Source organism: Chinchilla lanigera, unplaced genomic scaffold (assembly GCF_000276665.1).
Source record: "Chinchilla lanigera isolate Chin_1 unplaced genomic scaffold, ChiLan1.0 scaffold00067, whole genome shotgun sequence".
In the NCBI taxonomy this organism is placed as follows: Eukaryota; Metazoa; Chordata; class Mammalia; order Rodentia; family Chinchillidae; genus Chinchilla; species Chinchilla lanigera.
The window spans coordinates 8,317,779-8,341,243 of record NW_004955468.1 but is presented as its reverse complement, the minus strand read 5'-3'; the positions used below and the strand labels follow the sequence as shown (position 1 = coordinate 8,341,243).

The 23,465-nt window shown below is 41.1% G+C and overlaps 1 protein-coding gene across 1 annotated transcript; it reads right to left on the bottom strand.

Annotated features, from left to right (window-relative positions):
• Positions 1–2,615: 2,615 nt before the first annotated feature.
• Positions 2,616–10,091, bottom strand: LOC102014998 (cytochrome b-c1 complex subunit Rieske, mitochondrial). The gene is made up of 2 exons (XM_005400118.2): positions 9,788–10,091; positions 2,616–5,804 (listed from the first exon to the last, which is right to left on the bottom strand). Exons 1-2 carry the CDS (start codon positions 9,999–10,001, stop codon positions 5,194–5,196), a joined length of 825 nt encoding a protein of 274 aa, XP_005400175.1. The 5' UTR covers positions 10,002–10,091; the 3' UTR covers positions 2,616–5,193.
• Positions 10,092–23,465: the final 13,374 nt, after the last annotated feature.

The window sequence follows — 23,465 nt, the reverse complement described above, 5'->3', positions numbered from 1 at the left end:
ATCTGTAACCCTTAAACCTTATAACCTTACTGCTAAAGTTGCACTCTTTTATTACTATTATATCTCTTTAATCTCTTTCACCAACTAGTGATGACCGGCTTTTTCATCTGAAATCTAAGCAAGTTTATAAAAGCTTTATTTTCTTGTTCTTTTCAAAGAACCAGTTTTGGAGTCATGTGAATCTTTCCCATATAAATGGAAGGGGAGGGAATTTAATGTGAATGATTACTATGGATGAGTTGTTTTGCTCTCCATTAACATCAAAACCTAGTACACATGCAAATCTGAACTTTCAGGGACCAATGCATGAGAATACAGAATTCATACCCATCTTTAATTTATGAATCTGTTTGGGTAGGGACCTACCTCCACCTAAATTGCCTTTCTGCATATCTAATCACATTTTAAATGCCATCTATTGCCCTGGTAGTATAACTCACTAAATCTTGCTTTACAGTTTACGTGCTTTTAATATGCACTGTTGCATTTGAGATTCATATCTGAAAAGGCCTAACAGGAAATCATCTAAGGGGAATGTAGTCCCTAAAATGATTTTCACGTACTGAGACCACAAGGGCCCTTCAGAATGCCATCTCCCAAAATGGCCAAACAGGAGCCACGGTCAGGCAGAGAACTAAGAAAGCCCCTCTCTTATGGAGAGGCATAGGTTGAAATTTTAGCCATGTGCAGATGCAGAAAATAGCACAGTCTGGGCCAGAGTAGCTCAGTGGCATAAGCACTTGCCTGTCAAGCCTGAGGTCATGAGTTTGATTCCCGGTACAAAAAAAAAAAAGGCAGAGTTCAAATATTCACCCTAGAAGGGACAATTCTGTTAAATGCGCTTTCTTCTCACTTCAATTAAGGAACCAAGGTTTTGTTTACCCTCTTAAAAATGTATGACAAATCTATTACACACTTTCAATTTTTACCCTTTGCAAATATTCAGACAAGGATTTCAAAGGCCAATGACTGTATGCTTTTGCACACAAACTGACCCAAGATTAGCATAATAGCTGTACAAACATATAGTTCATAGAATTTGCGATTTTAGGTTCACTGATAGGCCAGTCTTCTATTGATCATTATAGAGAAGTTATTATCAAGACGCTCCTGAAGCCCTTCACAAAATTAATTTTAATCTTGTGCTGCAGACCAGAGAATTCAGGTCTACAATAATCTATTTTATAATACACATTCACAGAAACAAGCCCTTGAATACCTTTTTTGTGGTATATGTAGTTCTGCTTTAAGTATCTGGACTAGAAACCATCTTAACCTCATATTCTTGGCAGTATTGTGCTGAAAACATCTTTATCCTCTAATAAATAGTACTGAGTATTGAAAGAGAAGATAATCCTCCATGCTTGCTACCTCAGAAAACCGATCAATTAATTTGTGTGGTATTGTTTTCTCTTTCATCAAAACATTTCTCTCTTAAGCCCCAAGAAAGAAAATAAAGACATAAAATGATAGACGTAATAAAGTTCACTGCGTTTAAATTTTATAAATGAAACACTAAAGGATGAACATTTTGACAATGACATTTTACACAGGCAGAAGAATGTTAATTATGAAGCAAATAAAAATAACTAAAGTAAAATAGTCTGGTTTTTAAAGATTTCTGAATTTGTTATTACATTTTTCTTTTGGGATGATGATCTAAATTTAAATCCTGTAACACCACTCCTCTCACTCATACTCCTAGAAAGAGAAGACACAGACACTACTGGATTGTTCTGGCTTTTGAGAAGTTAGAGCTGGTATACACAAAATATTCCCTAGAAAATGTCCTTCAACTAATGCCACTCAAAAATTCACTTTTTTTCCTCTCCATTCAGCATCCAGTGGTTGAGTACCTGCCATGGTACAGTCCCTCAGTCTGTATGGGGAGACAAACCAAGCAAGAGGGCACCATGGTACAAATAGCCAAATGAATACATTATGGCTATTTGAGGAAAACCTGCAGGACCAGTGAATGTAACTTACAGGGTTGTCCTTCTGTCAGTGGAGAACAACTTACCTAATGGAAAGGAAAGGTAATGAGGCAGAAAGGATGAGAAACATTGTAAAAGTTGTTACTGAAGCAAAAGATTTACTGATGGGACACAGGTAAGGAGGACCCTGTTGAGTCCCCATGTTAAAGTTTTAATGTCATCCTTTGACATATGTAGTGCATTAATTTCTAATATAACTTTGAGAGATGATAATTTTTCAGATGTGGGAAGTGAAGCAGAGATTAGGTAATTTACATATGGTCACACATCTAAGAAATGGCAGAGGACTGGAACCCAGAACCAATCCTTTATTCCTAATCTACTTAGTAGCTATGTGGGAGGATGAATTTTAAAGAGACAGGATTAAAAGAAATGTTTCGAATCTTACTGCAGTAGTCCAGGCAAAAACTGACATGACCTCAATATTAAATGTTCCTAGTAAAGCACAGCAAACAGACCCATAGGCTCTGGACTCAGGACTTCCCAAAATAAAGCAAGTTTTGGCTGATTGTAGACAAGATACTCCTGTGCTTCAGTTTATCTATAAACTAGTGACAGCAATTACTACATGATAAGATTTCCTGAGAATTAAATGAGATTACATATGTAACTCTGACTAGGTTTCACTATGCAAAGTTAGCCTTTATTAATCATACAGACAACAGAGACAGTAAAAAGACCTGTTACACTGAGGTGACTAAAATTAGCTGGATTTAGGGAATGATTTGGGCTCAGGGAGAGGAGGTAATGGAAAAAGAGGCCACCACTCGTGATGAAGAAACTGGTTTACGGCAGAGAATTCCTTTTCCTTAAAGTATTTATAGGACATCTACAAATAGACATCTACAGTGTACAGTTGAATATAAATATGAAACTCTGGGAAGTGGTATAGGGGAGTCATTATCAAATAAGTAATAATAAAATGTGAATGTAAAGCAGATGGCAAAGATATTTTTCATCCTAAAAAATACGGACTTTTATTTGGGGCTAATGCATAAAATGCAACAAAATTCAAATACATGAAAATACAGAAAGTGAGATTTAGTACTAGGAAAATGGAGAATGACTTCTAATTATCAGATGCATATTCTCACTGTTTAGAAAAATGGGTGTGTGTTTGCTAAAAGCATTTTGATCCCAAGTCATAAACACCGACAAGTTCCCTTTATACTTTCAGATGGAGTCAAAGATGTTGCAAAGATATTTATGTCTATTAAATACAAAATTTACAAAAGTACATTTTACGGAACATAGTTTCTAAAAGCATAATAAAAAGGGTTGGGACTCAATACTGCCCCAAAAATGACTCCCAGCAAAAAGGTGTACCTCTTAATGGTCAGGATGCCAACTGGTTAGATTTCATCTATTTCAAGTCATTTCTCCCTAATATTTAGAGTTTTGGTTCTATAAGCAAAAAAGCTAACATCCGTCTGTTTTATCCCCTTAGGAAAATATCAAGTGATGTGAATTGTCTTGCCATTTGTGGAACAAAGCCTTCATTTAAAACTAAGTATTACTAGGATTTAACTGTACGCCATCATAAACCTCAAAACATCATTAGACATACACAGCCCACAAGACGCAATTTCAGCTCAAAGTACCTGTGATGCAACATTTAAGAGGCCTGTGAACTTTCCACTTTAAACTTCAATCACCATGTAGATTCTAATACAGTAATGTTTGGCACTTCAAAATGAAAATATTGAGATTACTTCCAGGTATCACATGAAGATTAGAGGCAGGAGCCTGGGATGGTTATCAGCATTACTCTGCAAGGAAGGAGCGCTGCTGACATTTTTGGCAACTCAATTTTTAGTGTATGGTTGTCTCTCTCACAACTAAACATTTTACATCCCTGCTCTGCCATCACCCAATACCAGAACAAAACCCATTAAGTGGAGTCTCAGAATATAAAAATAGTACTTTCATATCCCATCAATTCTAGAATGGTTAACAGAAACTTTAGTATTTTTTTTTATACAAGCACCCAGCCACTAACATTAAATAATGGAATCCTTGACAGTAAGCTCCCTCTGGGCAGCCCTCACCACTTAATCTCATTTGCTATTTTACAAGTGCGTATGTGATCACAAGGTAGATTCTATACAGTGCATACAATACTGACCAACCTCCCAACAGCCCAAGCCAGACAAACCTATCAAAAAGTAGCTGTGATGTTTAACGAAAGGCAAAGCCCAATCCTTGTTCCAGGGGGAGGATCACACCTCAGTCCTGTCTCACCTGTGTTAACTGTCTGAGGCCAGATCGGGACAGGAGGCAGAAGGAATAAGATGTTAATGCTCATATGCTCTCCTTGGGCCCAATCCTACCTACTCACAGTGAAGTAACGAGTGCTACAAACCTAACTGGAAGAAACCCCTCAAAATGTAATCACCAGAGACAAAACCAGCATGGTCATTTGTCACAAAAAGATAGTATTAAGTCTCAGATGCTCCTTTCTGCCTCTTGATATGGTAGACATAGGAGTATTGGGGACATGAATACCCTCCAAGCCAAATGAAGGAAGTAACAGAAAAGCACTCTCATTTTGGAAAGCTTCTCTCAAATATTATCTAAGTACTATACTAACTAACTCTCAAAGGGGACAAAAAAACTTCATAGCCTTTCACACAGGCAAAAAACAAAAAAGAAAAATAGCTAACCACACCTGGAGGAAAACCCTCAGAGGTGTTAACACCTCTTTCTCATAGATTTCATTATCACACAGATTATAGTTCAGGAGAACACAGGACACTTACTGAGACCTGCGGAAAAAAAAGGAGAAGCACACACTGGAGATGACCAGCTAATTTTACCTAACAAGAACCTCTGTAGAATCTATGCCATGACGTATAGCAGGAAACAAATATTTGGACAAAAAAGTAAATGAGAAAGTCAATTATAGATTTCACAAATATCTCTTACACCAGTCTGTAATTTTTAATTAGTATTAAGTTATCAAAGACATTGTAACTTTCAAGTCTATGACTGAGTTTAACAATGTTTAGCAATGGCTTTAAGTGAATACTTGAAAGTAGTCAACATTAAATTCAATTCACTTCACATTAATGTTTCCAAATACATTATTAACAATTTTTAAGTATTTCAAATTAACCAACTTGAAGTACAGACAGCTTGCTCTTAAGTCTTCTGAGGAGACAGGAAGACTAAAAGAAGCCTAGGACTTGAATCCAAGTCTCTAACCAACGATCACTAAATCATCACTGGTGAACTCATACGTGGGAACTTCAAGGTTGAGAGGCGCAGGCCCCTTTCTAATCCTGCCAGAGGCATCATAATGTGACCCATGGCAAGGGCAGTAATAACCACCAAAATCTCCTGCATTTGCAATGGGTACACAACCAAGGTGAGTGCAAACACCTATCAGGATAACCCATTCAGGTTTCTTTACTCGATCTAAATCATGCTGTGGGTCCCTCAACTGGGACACTTCAACTGCAGCTTCTTGCTCAATTTCCTTCTGGGTTCTGTGACGCACAAACAGGGGTTTGCCTCTCCACTTGAAAGTTATGTTCTTGCCTTCTGGAATATCGGACAACTTGATTTCAATTTTCGACATGGCCAATACATCAGCAGAAGCACTCATGCTGGAAACAAACTGGGTGACGACATTCTTGGCAGCATACGCGACGCCTACAGTAGTTGCTGCAGTTACCAAATATGAGAAGCCTTTTCTAGCCTCACTGCTCTCTTTTGAAGACTTTGTGCTATCTAAAACTTCAGTGCGACGATAGTCGGAGAAGTCGGGCACTCTGACATCTGTATGGGAGTAACGAACAGATGCAGGGACTGCAAGACAAACAGAAAGTTAGAAAACAATTAGATGAGATCCCTGACAGGAGCATATATCAGGAAACAGACTTAATAGATTCACAGGCAAAAAAATCAAATTCTAAAAATGCAAAACATGCTAGTCTCAGAAATATTCAAACTGGCAGTGCTAGCATACAAGATACTAAAAATGAAATGAAGTTAACTACTACCTCTCACATTATAAGGTAATACTTATAATTTGAACTTCTTCTGGTTGCACACAGCTAATTAACAATTCCTAACATCTCAGTGCACCAAATTAAAGTTAAATAGCACAATAAATAGCAATACTTCAGTTTCCACAACTGCTAAAGCCTACTACACAATCGTGCTAAGCACTTCTAATATTCTCTAAGAAGAGACTCCCAAATCTCATCTATTATACCTGGCAAGCTATGTGATCATCTTAAGGCAAATGTCTAGTCTCATATTCCTAATGATGTGACCTCTGAAAGAACTGCAAAAAATAAATTCTGTATCATTTTTATTGTTTTTTTCCTCTCTTTAAAATAAACAAAAAATTCACAAAATATTAAATGAAAAGAATATGCTGTGGTCAGAGGCTGGGGATTTAGCTCAGTGGCAAAGCGCCTGCCTGGCAAGCGCAAGGTCGCGAGTTCGATTCCTGGTACCGGAAGAAAAAAAAAATATGCTGTGGTAGTTTAATATATGTTTAGTAGCCTAAAATTTAAGGATTTCTATTTTAGACTTTAGGGCATCAATTAATATCACTTTATCTTCAAGTAAAATCACTTATGGGCAGAAAAGGACATCCATAATAGAACAGAGCAGCTCTCAACATAAAATCTACAAGGAACAATTATTTCAACTTAGCAAGGGAGGGGAAAAAGGTCACATATTGCTTCTATCAGAGTAAAGTCATCTTTCATTTTCACTCTTTTTGTGAGTCCATCAAGTGGGACATTTTCACAGTAGTTTATAAAATGGGCCAAATGTTGGGGTCAAATGAGGGTTAACTAAAGTAGTTACTGCCTACACAGTACTTGCGGAGCGAGTAATTTGTTTAAAAACAAGTTATATCCTCTTATTTATAAATGTCTGACCAAAAAACCCCCAAATTTATTATCACTTTTGAGTATGTTTCATGCAAATCGCTTTGTGAATGATTTATCTGTTTTATAAAACACTCTACAGCTTCCTTTTTAGAAAAGAGAACATTATAAGTTGTTTACTTTTGGAATATTAACAGTACACGAGCTAATGGATAAGAACACTAAACAGAATGAATGTCAATGCCGGGGATATAGCTCAGCAGCACAAGTGCCTCTCTGGCAAGCACAAGATCCCGAGTTCGATTCCCGGTACAAAAAAAAAAAAAAAAACAGAAATAGAATGAATGTCACGCTCACTGAGATCTTTGGTATCTATCCCTCTCTCACAGGTAACACACATTTTATTGGGATAGATCATCAAGAACCCTTCAGGACAGCGATGGCGCACCTTTTAGAGCTTTCAATAATATAAACACCCCACTGTGGCGCATGTGCCACAAGTTCACCACCGCTGCTTTATTTTTTTTTTTTTTTTTTTTTTTTTTTGTCTTCTTGAGACAGGGTTTTGTTATGTAGTTCAGGCTGGTCTTCATTTTAGTTTTTCTCCGGTACCGGGAACCGAACTCACGACCTTGCACTTGCTAGGCAGGCGCTTTGCCACTGAGCTAAATCCCCAGCCCCCACCACCGCTGCTTTAGGAGATTAAATTGCCATGTTGCCAAAACCATTAAGTAATTTACATAAGCTGAGATAAGGTACATAAAGTTTGAGATTTAGAAGCAAAGATGCTAGATTAGTTCTAACCTAAGGCAAGATCATGTACTTAAGATACAACCTAGAACCTAGAAAGAGATAATCTGAATCATTTTTAACATTTTTTAAAACATTTTAAGCTAAACTCCGATATGCCTTGAAAATCTGCATAAAAGATGCTACCATAATGCAAACTTCCTTTCCAACTCAAAGATCTTCTGTTCCAAACTTTTCTATACTGTCACTAACTATACCATCAGAACAGATTTTAAGGTGAAGCTGAAGACATGATTCAGATTTTTGTCCTTTTTTTGTTGTTGTTGTTTTAGGATTCGCCTAATTGTAGAAAAAAATCTCTATAAGGTAGGCAGTTTTTTTTGTAAGAAATCCTTTAGTCATGTGATAAATTCTACAGATGCTTTTTACCTTTGCTAAAATTTCTTTCTTTTTTCTCTCTCCAGGTCCCAAAATAGGCATGGGATGGAGTAAGTACTCCAAAACCCACTCATGCTCCTCATCATTCATTCACAAATATTTTGGACCAACTATAAAATCTGAGGTGGTGGGACATAGTAAAATGAAGGACATACTTCTATGCCCTTAAGCCCAAGGTCAGAGGATAACCCAATAAACACAATACAAAGTGGAAAATGTTCCATGGTATAAAGACATAAAAGAATGAACAAATATAAAATTTTATTGACCTGATCCTAAATTGAGACTGGAAGGATGGTAAGAAAACAGTGGGAGGATCTTTTAGAGTGCAGACAAAGCCGGGCGTGGGGCACGCCTATAATCCTAGCACTTGGGAGGCTGAGGCAGGAAGATCGTTGTGCATTCGAGACCAACCTGGGCTACAAAATGAGCTCAAGGCCAGCCTGAACTGCATAGCGAGACTCTGTCTCAAAAAGACAAAAATAAATAAATAAATAAATGAAGTGCAGACAAGCTGGGCCCGGTGACAAAAGCCTGCTGTCTCAGCTGCCCAGAGGCTCAAGTGGGAAGATCCCTTGAGTTCAAGACTAGCCTGGGAAACATAGTGAGACCTCATCTCAGAAAAAAAAAAAAAAAGAAAAAATGCAGAATAAGAAGTTGTCCAAAGGGGCCAACTTGAGTCCTGTATACAGAAGGGTCACGAATTCAAATGCCAATGGAGCCAAGCAGGTAACACAAAATAACAAGTAACCTGATGAGGACTGTGTCTAACCCAAACAATTATGGGAGCAACAAATACACAGCACTGCAGACTTCACGCTTGAGTAGACAAGGGCCCAGTGCTGCCAGATTCCATTATTTCAAGAGATGCCAGAAGTTTCCCAAGTTTTTTAATAAGTGTCACTTCACACTCTCCAACTCAGAAAATACAATGAGATATAAAGCACAGCACAGAAGATAAAATGACATCTTTGGGAGAGGATGTGACATAAACTCCTGGGGTGAGCTAATGGCTCCCACGTTGAGTCTGTCATACCCATCCACACCATGTATCCTTGTGCAGGTCGATTTTTTAACTCTTGCAGTCTGTTTCTCATCAACCTCTGCCTCCTCTGGAGAATTAGACTATGTCGTAAAAGGCCTTTGGTCAAGTGCCTGAAAACACTGCTGACCTTCTACACTTTACGTGACCTTAAGTTGTGTGTTACTGTTTGGGGGAATTGATGAAGGGGAAAGACTAAAGAAACCGGTAGTGTGGAAGAGCGTAAGGTCCCAAATCCTAGTAACAGTTCCTACTTTTTGAACATTTATTATAAAACTTTTTCGTGGAAGCCTCATGACAACCCTACCAAACTCGCAGAAGCAGAAATCTATTTTGCAGATGAGAAAAATGTTTACAAACCTGCCCAAGGTCAAACTACCTGTAAGCAACACTACGTGTCAGACTCTGCTGTGAGGAGTCAGACACCTCAATCTTGAACTTTATGCACGACGAGGTACAGTTTGGCCTGCAAATGGGAGCCCACACTGGCGCCAAGGCAGAGATCTCTTTAACAAGCCAGGACGCCGGTACGGCAGCGTCACTCTAGAGCGCCCCGTACAGCGCGTCCCCAGCAGGGGAGGCCCGCGGAGGTGAAGCGCTGCTCAAGGTCGCCCGGTCCAGAAACTGATCCTCCCAAACAGGACCGCCCTCCTCAGCTGCTCCCCGGGTCTAGGCCGGAGGGAACGAGAAAAGGGGTTCCCCTCTCCCCGGCTCACCATTGAGGCTCACGGAGGCGACCAGAGGCCGTCCCACGGCCTGGCCACTCAGTGACTCCCGGCACAGGAAAGGTCGCTTCACGTCCAGCACCAGCGGCTCCGGGGTGGCGGGCAGCGAGGCCTGTACCAAGGGCCGCAGCGCGCCCACCACCCCGCGGGACGTGGCCGAGAGGACGGGCGCGAACGGGCCCGAGCGGGCGGCGACCGACAACATGGCGACAGCTGCTCCAAGCGCTGAGCCGGTTACAGGGATGACCTTCCGCCCGCGTCGCAGACTCGAGGCGGCGCGGGGCTTGTGACGTCAGCGCGCGGGCCTCTGCGGAGCCCCGAGGGGCGGAGCGAGCCCGGAAAGGCGTGCGTGGGGGGCGGGACCTATGGAAAGGCGCGGAAGGGGCGGGGCTTGGCGCCGTTTCCTTCTGTGCAGGATTCCACCCACTGTGTGACTGTCCTGAGTTGGTCCACAGGAAGGGGGAAGATGGAGACCCCGAGAAACATGGTGTGGGCTGAGTCTGCGATTTTTTTAAGCCAAAAACTTCATCTAGAGTGACCTAAAAATAATGAAAAATCTAATAGTTTCTGGGGGGAATTCTTCCTTACATACAGATGACCCAGAATATAGTAACCTCTATGTGATGATTCTTTACCATCTTATAACAACAAATGACCATGGATCTGTATGTAAAGCTTCATAATGATAATGATTTAAGTTTATTAAGCGTCTACTATGTAATGGATTTTGTGTTTTCCTGCATTCTTTTGCTTGTAATTAAAGTCCCTATGAAGAAACAGCAATTATTACCAGCATTTTGCCATTGAACAGTTTCTGTAAAGTTCTTTTGCCCGAGCCAGACTGCTTTTAACAGGGTTTCTAAAGGCAAGACATTAGGGGTGCAGGAAGAGATCACTTCCTGTCACATGGTGAGGAAGTTACTCGTTTTTTACTTTCAGTAAAAAGTACTCAAATTGTACATGGCTTGTGATGACACCAATATGAAAGTTTGACTTTGGTGCTAATATAATTTCAATTCATCTCCACACCGACTAATCTCTCCCTTGAATTAGCCTTGAATTCAGAATAAGCCTTGACTTCAGAGTTTTCAGCAGAAAACTGAGTCCGGAGAAAATTTAGTAATATTGTTTATTTGATGCTATTTACTTTTTATCCATGGTGGCTATATTTTTGTGAGATACCCTATATTCTCGTGAGCTGAAGTTTTTTTTTTCATTCTTTTAGGTAAAAAGAGAAAGTTAATATGACTATTAAGGAAATACAAATACAAGCAGTACACCGATTTGGCAGAATTGTGCAATGAATGCGGGCCACTGAAGTTTCTCAGCAGGACTCTGTTGTACATGCACTCTGACTTAGGCAAGTTACCTGACCTCTCTGTGCCTCAGTTTCCTCACACATAAAGTGGAGGCAGTATTGTTGGTACCTGTCTTGCAAAGTGGCTGAAGGGAGTAAATGTGCTGACATAAGCAAAGCACCTACAAGGAAGCAGCAAGCAAGCGTTTGCTGGCATTGCTTTTATCTGAAAGAAGACCTCATCTGGATCAACACCTCATTCCTCTGATCCCTGCTGACTCACTACTGTTCCTCTCTAGGTTCACAACACACAGACCGCTTTCTTCTGACTCTCTCAAGGCCAGGCCTTGGCCATCCTTGTAGCCTCCAAAATTGTGTTGTAGTCTAAGACTGTGAACTGCTTCCTCAAGAGTAACCCCAACCGTGTTTGTTACACAGCTAGCACAGAGCTTGCCCCTAGCAACAACTGAAGAGTAAAACAGACACTTCCACAACAACTCCACAAGCCATGTACAGTTTGAGTGCTTTATATGAAATAACTCAGTTTCCAACAGGTCTTAGAGCATGATAAGAGTAAATGAAGAATGAATAAATGAATTTTCACAAGGTCCTCACAGCTTTCCAATAGGGCGAGCAGAACAGAAACTGTTATTTCTGGGCTCTCTGGATTCAATCCTAGCTCTATTACTCTCTGGCTAGATGCTAGGGCAGGTTGTATAAACTTTGTGTGTGCTTCAGACTGCAAAATAATAGTATCTACCCTCAAAGAGTTATTATAAAAATTAAATAGCTCAACAGATGTCAAATGCACAGAACTCTGCCTGACAGAAGTGAGTGCTATGTAAATATCCATCATCATCATAATAACTACATTTTCTAGATGAATAAACTAAAACTTAAAGAAGACAAATGGGCTGCCCAAAGCCATATCACTGATAAGTAAAATAACCTGTTTGTTCTGGGATCTAGCCAGTATTGTAGCAGGAAGAAGTGTAACTGTGTCTGAATATGTCTGGGCTGGTGGAAGGAAGGATGCTAACATCTAGGAGTGGCAGAGATATTGGAACTTCGACTTAAAGAGGCCGATCTTACTTCCACTTGGTAGTTGTTGGCTTTTTTAACAGAAAAGACTACAGTATTACCTTTCATGCTTCAGCTTTCCTTAAACACTGCATCTTGAAGGCTCTGGCAGCAAACAACCTGGCTGACATACCACCTATACCCCTCACTAGCTGTGGGACTTAGGACAATGCTGAGCATCAGATTCCCCAACTGTAAAATGGCAAAAACAAGATTGCTATGCAGATTAAATTAAATAATGCATATGAAATACGTAGTACAGTGTTTAGTATACAACAAGAGCTTAATAAGTGTTTGCTGTTATTTTTGTGAAGTAGAAGGGAAAAATAACAACACGCCTAGCAAAATAAATAATTAGTAAGCTTCTTAGTAACCAGTAAATCTGAAAAGCAATGTATGTGGATGGATGACTGCAATGGGAGGCACAACATAAAGTTTTTGTTTTAACCACTGGATAGTTTGTTTCAATCAGATATCAGGGTTCATAGACTGGACACTCATTCTCTACCCTGTCTGTCCCCACTAGAGACCTATTGAGCAAACATGGTGCCATAAACCTTAGAATTCTTTGCTAATGTTTGCAGATTGTGAGTCATCCACATAAACACTGACACACAGACTAATATCTGCCACGACCCCCTCCCCAGGTAGCCATGCCCAAATCTCTGGAACCTGAGAATGTTACATGTTCCCTTACATGGCAAAGAGACTTTGTGGATATGATTCAAGATCTTGAGATAAGAAGGCTATCCAGAGTTGTCCAGGGGGCCCAGTGTAATCACAGCGCTCTTATGAGAGACAAGATGAGGGGAAGAGGGAGGCCTGGAATTGATGAATGCAGGTGGTTGGTAGAAGCTAGGAAAGGCAAGGAAACATCCTTTTCTAGAATCTCCAGGAGAAATGCAGCCCTGCATACCAGTTTTAGACTTCTGGCCCCCAGAATCATAAAATAGTAAGTTATGTTGGTTTAAGCCACTAACTTTGTTATAGTATAATAGGAAATTACACAGACACACACACACATATTTGTTTTTTCTTCAAAACTTGAAAGATGTGACCACAGTTAGGCCTGTGTTCAGTGCTGTTAGCCAGAGCAGGCACTTGCTTGCTGGTTTGGGTTCTGTCCCACTGTGTCCACTTCATCGGTTACATTACCTCTCTCCACTGAGGCCCCTGACTAGGGCACTCAGGTGTCCAGAATATTATGATAAAGCTTGATCCATTGCTAAAAGTAGTAGGATTCTAACCAGCAGTGGCATCTTCTAATTCCAAGAGTAGGCATTGTATTCTAGGATGCTTCCTATTTCTTACCATTTTGATGCTTCCATCTGGGAAAAAGGTTATGCAGGGGGTGGAGTGGAGAAGTGGGTTGTCCTCTTATTTATAATGTAGCAATTATGCCTATGATTCTGGATGTGTGATCCACCACAGGGAAAGTGCCTCCCCTGCCACACATTCAGCTCACCTTGTGTCTACGCAGAAGGGCGGCCGCCACTCTGCAGAAGGGGCCCCATGTCTGCGCTCATTTCCACTCCATTACCTAGGGAAATTCCTGGCTTCCCATCTCCAGTTCCAGCCGTTGTGACAGTTTCAGGCTCTCCCATCAGCAGACGTCCCTCGCTTGAGCAGTGAGACATGAAGACTGGCAGCCGCTTGAGAACTGCACAGACTGTCCCCAATTTAAGCCATTTAAAATGCACTCATGTTCCATAAAACTTGTTTCCGGAATTCTGTGCCCCTACCTCTTTGAAAGATGGTAACCCGAGGGAGGAGAACAAATTAGCCAGAGAGGCGAAGTTCAGACATGCTAATATTTTAATCGCTCCTTTCTTTAACACATTAGTCACATTCATTAAGTATGATTAATTTGCAGGCTTTGTTGAGAATCATATCAGTTTCCCTATCAGCCATACATCCATCTCTTGCCGAGCAAATTGCAGCAGTAGCACCAAAAATCTCCATTTTTTTATACCTGGATTGTATTGTGTGCTCCCTGAAAAATTTGTTGAGTTAATTAAAACTATTTATATAAGACATTTGCTAAGAGCATGGGCTTCTGAGTCAAAGTGCCGCTGTCTGATCCAAACTCTTCCTCTTGCTGCCTGGGGAAGTTACTAAAGCCCTCTGGGCCTTAGTTTTCTCTTTTGAAAATTCATTCATTCATTCAAAAGACACTTGTTTAATGATTACTATATGTAATGTTATATGTCTATTGCTGGAAATACAGTGGTAAATATAGCAGCCAAATATGTTTGGTCTTGAGGAACTTATATTCTAGGGCATAAAATAGACAATAAATAAATAAAATAGGCAGGATAGTGATACAATCTATGAAGAAAGGAAAACAAGATGGCATAAAGAGAGTCCTGGCCTCGTGGTAGAGGGTGTTCCTGCTCAAAGGAAACCTAGAGATCAGCAGTTCAACCATATTCCCATTTTATGGTGAAAAACTTTATGCCTCAGAAGTATGCTTTGCGGGTCCATTCATCAAATGAATGGTGAGCATCTACTAAGTGCCAGGTCCTGGCTAGAGGCCAAGCACTCAGGTATTCCTCTCAAAGCACTTGTGTTTGCTCACTGCACTGATCTTTGATGTTCTTTCTGTGGGTATGAGAGTCAGGGAAGCAGGGAAGGTGCTATCCCACTACCGTATGCTTGCCGCCAGCTCCATGGTGACTCTGAAGATGCAGAATGGAAAGTGAAGCCCCCATGCTGCTATGTGGAAACCTTTGGAATGTGATCCATTCTATACTCCAGAAAAGCATCATTTCTGCATCACATTGAAGCTTTTTTGCCACCCAGTGCTCCCCCTTCCGCAGAGTGGGCATTCCCTGAGAGAGATGGCTCTAAGACAAGATGTTCTGATGGAGAATTAGACATTTTCAGTAGGGAAGGGAGGCATGGAGCCAGGAGTAAGTTGAAGAGTTATGCGTCTGGTAAACCTTGATGACTTGTAGAAGACAAAGAATGTGTTCATGTACTAGTGATGCAATCTATGGGGAAAAGACAACAAGATGGAGGAATAGAGTTCTGGGCTGGTGGTAGAGGGTGTTACTGCTCAAAAGGAACTCGGATATCATCAGTTCAACCATACCCTCACTTTACAGGTGAAGAAGAGAGATAGTGACTTCCCAATCTTCCTCTCCACCAGCCAAGTGGATTTCATATACCTACTCATCTTAGACTCAATGAAAACTACTGAAAGCTTTTCCTGTCAATCAAGTGAAGCTAAGGTTCAGAGACTGATGTCTGGATCTCACCTTTGCAGAGATTAACTCAGCAGACCGCCTCTTCCTCCATGGCAAGGAGCAGGCTCCTGAATTTCTAGGATAGCCTCAGACATTCCTAGTGCTTTAGTCTATTTTTATTACTGAAACAAAATACTAGAGACTGGATACTTTATGAAATAAAAAGTTTCATTTACCTCACATTTTCTGGAGATTGAAAGTCTAATCTTGGGCAGCCTCATCTAGTAAGGGTCTCCTGCCATATCATGGCAGTTGACATCACTTGGAGGGCACGGATGAGAATGGGGCCAGTGGGGCTGGGGATTTAGCTCAGCTGCCCAGCGACTGCCTGGCAAGCGCGAGGTCATGAGTTTGATTCCTGATACCAGAAAAAAAAAACAAAAAAAAAAAAAACAAAAAGAAAGAGAATGGGGCCAGTGACAAGTGCAGAAGAGGCATTCAGGGAGTTGCTGGCCTTTATCATATCTCACTCTTATGGGTACTAATCTAATCCTAAGAGAAGTCACCATGACAAAAAAATTCTCCCTGAAAAATTTAATCACATCCCCTAAAGGATCGATCACATCAGTACTGTTACATTAGAAAATTAAGCCTTCACATGGATTTTGGTGAAATAAACCACCTTCAAACCACAGCTCCTGGGGACCTTAAATGTGAGGCATAGAAGCAGCAAGGAGGCTCAGGCTTACCCACCACATAGACAAGGTCTGCACACACAGTTATAAGCCATAATTTCTCTCACAATCATGCCCAGAAAACATTAAGAAAAGTTAAATGAAAGCACCAGTTGTCCAGCATTGCTGCTGGAATAATAAATTGATAGGTCAAATGAGAAATTTTATTTGTACTTCTTTCCAAATTGATGAACATGGGAAAGTAGATTGTGATGTGCGTCGTATTTAATTTGTATTTCAAGGTAATAATGATTGCAGCACTCATTTGTCCATCCGAAGGCCCTATCATCCCTGAATTTTGAGAGTACTTTTCTAAGCATACTAGGAATAAATTCAGTTGGAAAACCTCCATGAAGAACAGTAAAGTTAAAACACAATTTTTAGTAACCACTTGAGTTCATCTATTTACTTGCTTCATAGGTACACTTGCTTATTTGTCTCACAATTTTCATTCACAAAAGAGGAATTTTGTGTAGCAGGTAGAACCACACAACAGCCAGACTCCCATCATCTTAAAGCAAGCCCAAGCCATATTAAGCCTGCCTTCTGAAGTGAGGTGGCGGTAATTAAGCCAGATATCCTATAACGAGATGTGCTGATTAATAAAGTATTCTATTACTAGATATGGTAAGTATACCTGCAAATCAATACAATTGCCTAAAAGCTTTGAATTAGAAATTGTGCAATAAAATATAACTGAAAGGTACTAGGAATTGGTAGATTTAATTACAGGGAATGATTAATTGATCATTCAGAGAATATTGATCTACAACTTATTTAATTCGTTGCAATTAAATTTGTCAAATTTGAGTCTGAATAACTGATGATTTGCCCTATTAATGCTAGAACTGGAAGGGATGAGGATAATGGAAGATTCAGGTCTACAATTGTGAATCTAATGGTTCTGCACACAATCCTTGATCCCACCCCAGAGTCCTTGAGACTCATCTAGAGCACCCTCCAGCCTCCTCCTTACTAATCTCTTGGTTTAAGTGCGGCACTAGTTCCATGTCCCTCAGGAAACCTGACGGACTCAGGCAGACCTGGGAAAGCGTCCAGACACTTGCCTTTCATTTTCTTTTTGTTCAACTTTCTTATGTGCAAAAGGAGGCTTATAAGAATGCACATATCATAATAAGGAAGAGAGAATGAAAATTTGGCACATCTCTGACAATGCTCAATGTGTTCTGATTAGTATTTTCCTACCACTATTATTATCACCAGCCTCCCTTTTCTGAATGCTTGTAGGATGTAGGGTTGATGCCCTCATTTACATTTCAGTATCCTGTCCTACATTCTTCTCTGCATTGTCTCTGTCTCCATTAAAGCAACTCCTTAGGGTGAGGATAAGGTTGTGTAAACTTTTATTTCCTCCACAGAAGTATTGTTCTGTCCACAGTTGTATCAGAATGACTGAATTTCTTCTACTAAATCTATGATGACATTTTATGCACAGAGATGGAGCCCAGGAAATTTATGCTGCTTGAAAGGAAGTTTACAAATGCTTATGCAGCCTCTGGTGTTCCACAGACATAGTGTCACCAGTGAGACCTCTGATTAGTCTCAGAATCTGATGGCAGGGTGTTGGGGGAGGAGCCCCAAGATGCCCTGGGCTGAGAAGTGACAAGGAGAGAAAAAAATGTGCATTGAAAACCACATGGGACCATGAGGGGAGAAGGCAGGAATGGGGACCTGTCACTGATCCAGGTGGAGTAAGCATGCCTGACACCTAAGCATGGGGCAGATATACCTGTGGAGGAAGATATTTGTTCCTCTATTAGCTCCTACGAGAGATTTTTCTCTGGCTTGACCTAGAAAAGGTAGGAACTCTAGGTAGATCCCCTAGGGAACCAGATGTGAATATCTGAAGGTTCCAGAAGTCAAATCTTATCTACTGTCTTAGTTGAGACCTTATATGGGATTGTAGAGCCCAAATTCCCTTTTCCTGTAGCTGTGTCTCATTCATGAGGTCAAATATCCAGACACCAACTTCTTCCCAGCTTTTTTGTAAAATGACAACCCAAATCTACCCAAACATGATTGGGCTTGTGGATGACACAGGAATGAAGAGGTCACAGGAGCCCTGGGCCTTAGTCAAGGTAGATAGAGCCTGGAGACAGCAGATGTGTTCCTAGATCCCTGCTCCCCTAGAGTAAGAGCTACTCTTTTACGGAGCTAGGAGCCCTGCCCCAAAATCCTCGTATCGTCAATGGATAGGGCTCTACAATTTGCACTGACAGCTACCTTAGCTGTAGTTGAAGGAATGTGTTCAAAATAAACCTGCAGTCAAGCACATGCATATGAATGTTCAAGGATGTTCATTACAATAGAAAAATTTACCCCCAGACTTACTGTCCTCCATGTGGGGTTGGTGAGATTGAAGTGCATTCATAAGTGACTTTGCCGTCTTTTAAAGTTAATAGTGTAGATCTATATTTAATAACCATAAGTGATGTTCAGTGTTTTAACTGAAAAAGCACCTCAAAAAGCCAGGATATATAATATGCATGCATCTCACGATACATTCTGCAACCTCAAGACTTTATCAAATGCATTTGTGTGTGCATGTTGGTAAATGAATGTTTGCAAAAAAGGTCTATTGAGATACACATGAAATGTTAACAGTGATTATCTTTAGGCAAATTTATTACATTATTAACATATTTTATATTTTTCTTCCTTTATATTTTTCTATATTATCTGGCAATTCAATGTTGAGTTTTTGTTATCTTTGCCTTTAGAGTATAAATAAATAAACATCCATTTGAGAAGTGGAGAAAAGAAAATCTCACCTTTTCCACTTGGACAATATAACAAAGATAGGCTAGCATGAATGTTTCCATGGTTGAGGGTTTGGAGTTCAGAGAGGAAAGCGATTGGGGATTCTAGTCCTGCTTCTTCACCTGCCCACCTGTCTGACCCTTCTGCTCTCCCCTAGTTTCTCAGGGTGCTTCCAACATTCCCAGGAACATCCTGTTCTTCTGCAGTGCCCAAATCCCTCCAGCCTCTGGGCCCTTGCACCAGCTGTCCCTCTGCCTACTCTATTCCCTAGGAGTTTACACAGCGGGGTTCCTTTTGTCATGTGGCCCTTAGGATAAATTCCACTTCATCTTGTTCACCTTTGAGCCTTCCATTAATACTCAGGTTTAACTGGTCTTCTCATCTTTTACACTTCTCATCACTGTGGATCACTTCATTCCTTTATTCATTTGGTGCATTTATTGCTATATGAGTCAATGATGCTTATTTCTTTGCATACTCACTCAGAGCAAGTCACAGCATCTGTTGTAGCCATATAAGTATTTATAAAAAAATCAAAGCATGAACATCTGCCCATCTCCATGAAGTCTAAAATGAAAATAACACTGTGTTTGAATATAAGAAACTCTAATGGACTTTTGTATTTCCATATCTGTACTCCCATATTCTCTGCTCACCCCAGTGTCCCCCCAACAATAAAGCTTGTCACATGTATGTGCTCAGTGAATAAATACTTAGTGGATAGATAAATAAATGAAACTTAGGGAAGGAAAGGGGAAGCAGAAGATTATTTCTGAGGAATGCTTTCAAGCCCTTGGCCAGGTGAAAGCCATAGCAAGTGAGTAGCAGTGAGAAGAAAGCCTCAGGCGGGTGGTGGGTGCAGAATCACCCCAAGGTTCATTCCTGGAACATTCAGAATCAAGAGCACTTGGCATTGCCACTGGCGTCCCCCATTGCCACTGGCGTTCCCCCAGTGGAAGTCACTTCCAGGAAATTGTAACCTGCTAACTTGTTAAGTAAAGCTACTTTTAAAGATGAAGGGGGGAAATAATCATGCTCAGGTGACATCATAACACTAAATTGAGCACAGCACAATTTTATTTTTTATGACCAAGATATCCATTATTGAACAGACACGTTTCAAGTGGAAATGTTGGCATAATAATCATATGTATGGCATCATGAATAACCAACAATAACCATTATTATTTTGTGTTCCATGAATGCTTGCTTTTTAGAAAATTCAACTGGCTCAATGTTTTTGTCTTTTAACATTAGCTAAAAGGTAATTTGCATGAACACAAATGACCAGCATCCATTCAGGGACATGATGAATTAATGAACTACAAACCCCCATAACAAATTGGGAAAACTCCACTGCGCTTTCCAGCTCTTTTATATATAGCCCATTCTTGCCACGTTATGCCTTTTCAGATATTAAGTGCTAAACACTCTTGCTTCTTTAAAAGGTTAATTATGCAAGACAGGTTTATGGTACCTTATCTAAAGGGCATGTATTCTACTTATTTGGCATCTTGGATGTATGTATTTACAAACAGTGAGAAGTTAATCAGTCACATTTCCTTCCTTTCTCTGGGTTCTACCAGTACTGCGTATCTTGCTCGGTTAACTGGTCTCCATTTCTGACTTTGGCAGTATAGAAACATCCAACTCACTGCTTTAAATGCATGTGAGTGCAGAGTGACCAGGTGAGTGAAACTGATCAAATCCAGCTCCAACCCTGCAACATCTGGGGCAGAAAACGTCAGCAGAAGTCCTCAGAACAAATCTGCTCCATGACCATGGTTTCTTCAGCCCCTAAAGTGTTGAGGGGGGGGGGGAGAAATTGTCAGCCAACATTTTAAATGTGGGAGTTTCTCACAAATACGTGCACACATGATGAGATTTCTGGTTTATCTTGAGAAACCAGAAAGGCAAGTGGTATTGGTCACATTGCCAGAGGACAATAAGGACCTGCATGAATCCCCAACTTTATCTAGGGCCTCAGCTTCACAGCTTCTCCATGGTTCCTCCGAGCTCTCCTTATCCTCCAGAATCAAAAGTTCAGTGCAGGTTGCTATTTACAATCTGACCTTGGATCCATTCAAAACATTTTTGCTACTTGTCTTGCCCCTGTACCTACAAGACATGTTAAGATAAGCAGGACTACATCTGCACCTCCGTGCAACCATCAGACCTCTACACAGTCCAGGGAAGGCAGGCCTCCAGCACTTAACCCATCTCTCACAGACAATACACAAGGTAACCAATGCAGAAAAATGGTACTCAGGGTAGGGCAGGTACCATGGAAAATAAACAACGAAATGAGGTAGACAGCCTTGGCATTGGGAGTGAGGGCTGCTTTTATTGTTTGATCAATGAGAGTTTCTTCATCATGGTGACACATGAGCAGTGACCAGAATGAGGTCACACAGAAAGAGCAGGGCATGTTTTTAAAGCATGTTCAAAGATCCTGAGGTAAGAATAAGGTTGGTTTTCCAAGGAGGACAGGGTGATGGGTGAGCTAGCATAAGATGAAATGTGAACAACATCCTGAGTGGGCAGAATGTTGTCTTATCTTAGTTTCCTCCAAGACCAGATCTTAGACAGACGTTTGTGTGCAGCAACTTGATGTGGGGAGGTGATCTTAGACAGATGGACTGCAGAAAAAAGGAGTAAGACTAGAGAGGAAGGGAAATCAATGTAAGGATGCCTTTTGAGCAGGTCATCATTGTGAGGGCTGTGCTCAGTCCTTCTGGGAGTGTCTGAGTAGGCTTTTCTAATAAGCCTCAGAACCATCAGTGTGGAGGGTAAAAGAGGAAAGCAGTTGGTTTTTGGTCCCACCCTCTCCCTTAGGTCAAGTGTGACACCGCAGGTATTAGCTTGGAAGTTTTAGATTTAACTTGCACAAGTGTAGAGCAAAGTCCTAGGTGGCTACAGCACAGGGGGAGAGGCACTGCGGGGCAGGAGCAAGAGGCACAGTTGGACCAGGCACCATCAGATTGCATCAGTGCAGTGCTGCAGAGCCAGCCAGCATGAGACTCTTCTACAACCAGAGGCCAGGGGGAAAGATGTAACATAATGCAAAGAGAGGTCTAATATAGTCACAGAGCAATGGAAACCCCTGCTCATTCCACTGAGCCCAACTGCCTTTCACCTCTGTGCATCTGCCTTCTCTCCTGTTGATAAAGAGATGGACTCCTGTGCCTGTCAGTGGGGACTCTTTCCCCTTACCTTCTCTCTCCAGAATCCCCAGTGTCTCCCTGTCTTTGCTCAGACCATCCTCCTACAAAGATGTCCTAGCAGACTGTCTTAACCAGCTTCCCTGCAGCCTCGTCTGCCTCCATCTATGGCTTCCATTTCTCTGCTCCTGTTTGGAGAACATTTACTAAAAGAGGTATCTGCATTCATTCCTTGGACTCTCTGAAAAGCCATTGATCAAAATCCTCCAATGAAATATCCTGAAGAAGGAGAAAGAACATCTTGGGTAGATGAAGCTGCTAAGATTACATGTCTCTCCCAACCCATTATATCCTCATGAATGAGCCTGGCTCTCCATACCAGCAGCGGACCTTGATGATTGGGCATAGCTCGTCAAAACCAGTACGTTGGAATCAATAACTATGTCAGCTGTAATTTATGTTGGCTTTCCTCCCTTCATCTCTGAATAGCCCCATATTCAATTTAAATGGGAAATTCTCTGTCCTTAGAATTGAGAAAGCCACAGATGACGTGAGACTTCAATTTATCCACAAGCGCCCAGGCCTGGCTGGACACCCAAACCTGCACTTGATCTCACTGGGCCAAAGAGGTTGCTGCCAGTGGGCCTTGGGAAGGAGGTTCCCAGTGGAGATAGAGGTAGATGTCAAGTGACAAGGCAGAGATGAGGCATTACCCTGGGAATCCACCCAGAGAGGGTGTAACGTAAGGGAGCTCACAAGGAAAGGGTAGCAGGATATGCAGTGATTGGAAGACTCTGCTGGCTGTACTGCAGATGCCAAGCCTTTTGTTTGCAATTCCTCGCCACTGTCTGCCAAACCACTCAGGAGCACAAGCTTCCTGCACAAGGCCCACTTTGTCTTGCTTTCTTTTGTACTTTAAGCCCAGGATACAGCAGGACTGTGCGGATGTTTGTCTAATGAATGATTGAAGGTGAGAACAAAAATGAAGGCAGGGCCTCCCTTGAGAGCCTCTGAGAGACACCATATCTCTCTGTGTATTGTGTGTACTGAAATTGCTTATCTGCCTGTCTGTCCCCACTGCATACTCAAAAAATGCAAGGTCCTTAGAGCTAGAACAGTCTTATCTCTCTGATTTCAGAAATCTCAGTGTGCTGGAATTGGCCCAAAGTTGGGAATTGAGTGAACATGTGACCACTGGTAGAAGTTTTAGGGATTGATATCCTAGGGCACTACTGCATTGTCCCTGAAGGTCCATGTGAAACTAGCTCCAAATACCCCTGAGAATACCAAAATCTGCTGATGCTCAAGTCCCTTATACAAAATGTGAGGTATTTACATATGTTTCACAATCCTCCTGTATATTCTGCATCATCTCTACATTACTTATACTACTTAAAATATATTGCAAATCCTACATCAATGGGTGTT